The sequence below is a fragment of the Propithecus coquereli genome, unplaced genomic scaffold, assembly GCF_000956105.1.
Source record: "Propithecus coquereli isolate 6110/MARCELLA unplaced genomic scaffold, Pcoq_1.0 Scaffold44, whole genome shotgun sequence".
NCBI classification, from domain to species: domain Eukaryota; kingdom Metazoa; phylum Chordata; class Mammalia; order Primates; family Indriidae; genus Propithecus; species Propithecus coquereli.
Window position 1 is genome coordinate 5393315 of NW_012150174.1, and position 3704 is coordinate 5397018.

General features: G+C 36.2%; 1 protein-coding gene across 1 annotated transcript in view; it reads left to right on the forward strand.

Annotated features, from left to right (window-relative positions):
• Positions 1-3701, forward strand: part of PSMA1 (proteasome (prosome, macropain) subunit, alpha type, 1) — a gene marked incomplete at its 3' end in the record, with an annotated part of 35183 nt that extends 31482 nt beyond the window's left edge. The window contains exons 5-7 of the mRNA XM_012654174.1: positions 1-130; positions 958-1037; positions 3603-3701. Coding sequence (XP_012509628.1) covers positions 1-130; positions 958-1037; positions 3603-3701 — 309 coding nt within the window. The remainder of the gene's footprint in view (positions 131-957; positions 1038-3602) is intronic.
• Between the last annotated feature and the right edge of the window lie 3 nt (positions 3702-3704).

A 3704-nucleotide genomic window follows, 5' to 3' on the forward strand; every position in this document is an offset into this window, starting at 1 on the left:
GATATGGGCCCTCACATTTTCCAAACCTGTCCATCTGCTAACTACTTCGACTGCCGAGCTATGTCCATTGGAGCCCGTTCCCAGTCAGCTCGTACTTACTTGGAGAGACATATGTCTGAATTTATGGAGTGTAAGTGATGCCTTGTTGTTTCTTTGGTTTGGTTTTCTGCCTCCTCCAATCTTTATATAGTGAATAAGCATAGTTAGTATCCTAAAGGAAGAAAACGATCAGCCTTACAGAAGAGTTGTTTTTAAAAATAAAGCCCATGAAGTGTTTATTGTTTCTGTCAATTACTAGTTTTTACTCCTTCTTGTTACCATAGTAGTTCCAGCAGAACTCTTTCAAAATATAAATGTATCCCCAACCTTGAAAATTCTTGATTTATTTGGTCTGAAGTGTGTTTCAGCCAGGGTGGAGGACCACTGTATTAGCTGCCAATTATAAGTTCTGCTTACAGCTTTTAGTTTTCTGTGATTCTGTTCTTATTTTAAGCCACATAGACACTTCTGCATTAAGTAGTCCATAAGCAACAAGTTAAAAGGCAATGTAGCTGTGGAAAAAGGGAACATAAAAGATGTAAGATGTGATGATAGGGCAGGTTTTCAAATGCTTTGCTTCACATTGGAAGGAGGATGAATATCTGGTCTTCTACATTTCTCTTTGTCATCTTAATCTGTTTTCTTGTGACATAGCATTTTATGGAGAAAATATTTGGGGTTCGGTGAATGCAGAGAAAATGCTTGTCTTATTAATATTACTCAAAGCAAACTGTTGTAGGATAATACTAGGTTTAACTTTGGGAAGGGGAGATTCCAGCCAATAAACTTTTGGCTATTTTTATTGACATAAGTTTGGTGTGTAACTAAAACTACAATTTCAGACTGTAGACTTGATAAATAAAAGAAGCCTAGCATGACAATGAAACTGAGAAATAATTCTTAATTTATTATGTATAGGCAATTTAAATGAACTGGTTAAACATGGTCTGCGTGCCTTAAGAGAGACACTTCCTGCAGAGCAGGACCTAACTACAAAGGTAAATATCATGTTTTCCAATTATAGATATTAACATTACAGTTTAATCCTTTATTACATAAATGTAAATAATAGAGGAGTGGGATATGGTTGTTTGGGCTCATTCTCTCCCTTTAAGCTATTCACTAAGGAAATGTCATTTTTTAAACATTTCATTTTGGTATAAAGCAATAAAATAAATATGTCTCATATAGAATGTCCATTTTTTTTCAGCAGATAGGCATACCTTTGTATTGTTAATTTAGTTAACAAAAATGTATATGATGAGCATCTACCATGTGCAGGCACTTTCTAGGCATTGAGAATATAGTAGACACAGCAAACATCTTGACCTTCATGGAACATACATTCTAGTGGGGGGAGACACAATACACACATAAATAAATTATATAGTATATTAGAAGGTGATGAATGCTATGTAAAAAATAAAACAGGTTAAGAGGAGAAAGTAACCAATTGGGATGTAGGTAGGTAGTGTGGCAGGTGTAATCTAAAATGGGATGGTAAAGGATGGCCTCACCAAGAAAGTGAAATTTCAGGAAAAGGTCTAAAGGAGATGAATGAGCCATGCAGATGTCTACAGCAAGATTATTCTAGGGAATACAAATGCAAAGGCTCTAAGATCAGAAGTTCTCAGCATTCAAGGCAAGGAGGCAAGTGTTGGGGTCAATAATCAAAGGGAAGAGGACAAGGAAAGAAACCAGAGAGGTAATGGAAGCCAGATTCTGTATAAGCCATTGCAGATACTTTGCATTTTACTCTGAGTGGGTTGTTAATGAATTTGAGCAAAGAAATAACATGATTTGGTTTAGGTTTTAAGAGAGTCACTCGGGTTGGCATTTTGACAACAGATTATAGTGGAGCATGAGTGAAAACAGTTTCAAGGCTATTACAGTAATTGGGGTGAGATGATGGTGATTGGAGCAGAGTGATGAAGTTAGAGATGATGATAAGTGGTTCGGTTTTGGATATCTTTTGAGATTAGAGCCAAAAAGGTTTGTTAACAAATTTGCTGTAGGATGTGATGGGGGAGAGGGGGGATGTCTCCAAGGTTTTTGGCCTTATTAACTAAAAGGAAAAATTTATGATTTACTGAAATGGATAAGATAGGGGGAAGGTTTTGGAGTAGGATTTAGGGAGGAAAATCAGGCAGTTAGTTTTGAACATGTAAAATTTAAAATGCCTGTTGTTTGGCCAATCGGTGATACAAAGTCAGCAGTTATTGGCACTCCTTGGAGTTCCATGGAGAGTGGTCCAGCCTAGATTTTAAAATTTTGGAGTATTTATGTAGAAATGGCATTTGGAGTCTGGACTGGATGAGATTCCTAAGGAATCAAATAGTTAGACAAGTGGTTTGAGGACTGGGCCAAGTTTTTTCAGTTGGGAAACGAGTAGGTGTCAGCAAAAGAGACTGAGAAAGATGGCCAAAGAGGTAGGTGGAAAACTTGGTAAATGAGGCATCCTTGAAAGCAAATGAAGAGAAGCTTTCAAGGATGAGGGAATGAAAAACTGCTAGTAGATCCAGGAAGATGTGGATTGAGAATTAACCATTAGATTACAATGATGTTGTCATGGAGGACTTGACAAGACAGTCTTAATGGAATGGTGGGGCAAAAGCCTGATAGGAATGATATCAAGAAAGAATGAGAACAGAACTGGAGATAGCTCTTTAGTGGAGATTTTCTGTAGAGGTTCCAGAGAAATGAAGTGGTAGCTAGCTGGAAGAGGATGTAGTGAGGGGTTTTTGTTGCTTTATTTTTTAAGATGGAAGAAATTGCATGATATTTGCTACATGATAAAGAGAATAATCCAGTGTAAAGGAAGCATTTATGTAGGAGAAATATGGGAAAAACTGCTAGCACAGTGTCCTTTAACTAAGGTGAAAGGATTGGCCTTAGAGAGGAAATTGGACTACTCATTCATAGTAAGAGAAGGAAGAGCATCTAGGGACATAGATATAGGAAACAGTGGATACAATGGGAGCTTGTGAAAGTTTTCTTCCAATTGCTTCAGTTTCTCAGTGAAATAGGAACAAGGTTTTCAGCTGCAAGGAGAATGGAGAATGTTAGAAGGAGTTGTTGAAAAGAAGCAGAGATCAAATGACGTAGGAAGTGATATAGAATGATCCAGGAACCACAAAGGCCTACTTGAGATTAATGATCATTAAATAAAGTAAGATTAATCAGCATTATAAAGCCATTTTCTTATAGTGATTAGATGATTAATATCTGTGTGAAGACTTTATAGCCTGCATAATCTTTTTTAAACAGTGTTTCTAGATGACATAGACCTTTGGGGTTACTCATGATAATCAAAAGTGAATATTAAATCTGCAAATGACAGAGGTCTGCTAATTTCCTTCTCCCTTTTTCCCCACACATAAGTAGTTTTTAAAACCTTATTCAAGTGCTAAATAGAATAAGTTAAACTTATTCTATATAGAATATATTCTATTATAAGAACTTAAATAAGTTCTTATTCTGCTTCTTTCAGCCAATATTTTTTCATATGCATTTTTCTAACCTAAATTCTTGATTTTTTATTTTTACCTTTTTTTCCCCCTCAGAATGTTTCCATTGGAATTGTTGGTAAAGACTTGGAGTTTACAATCTATGATGATGATGATGTGTCTCCATTCCTGGAAGGTCTAGAAGAAAGACCACAGAGA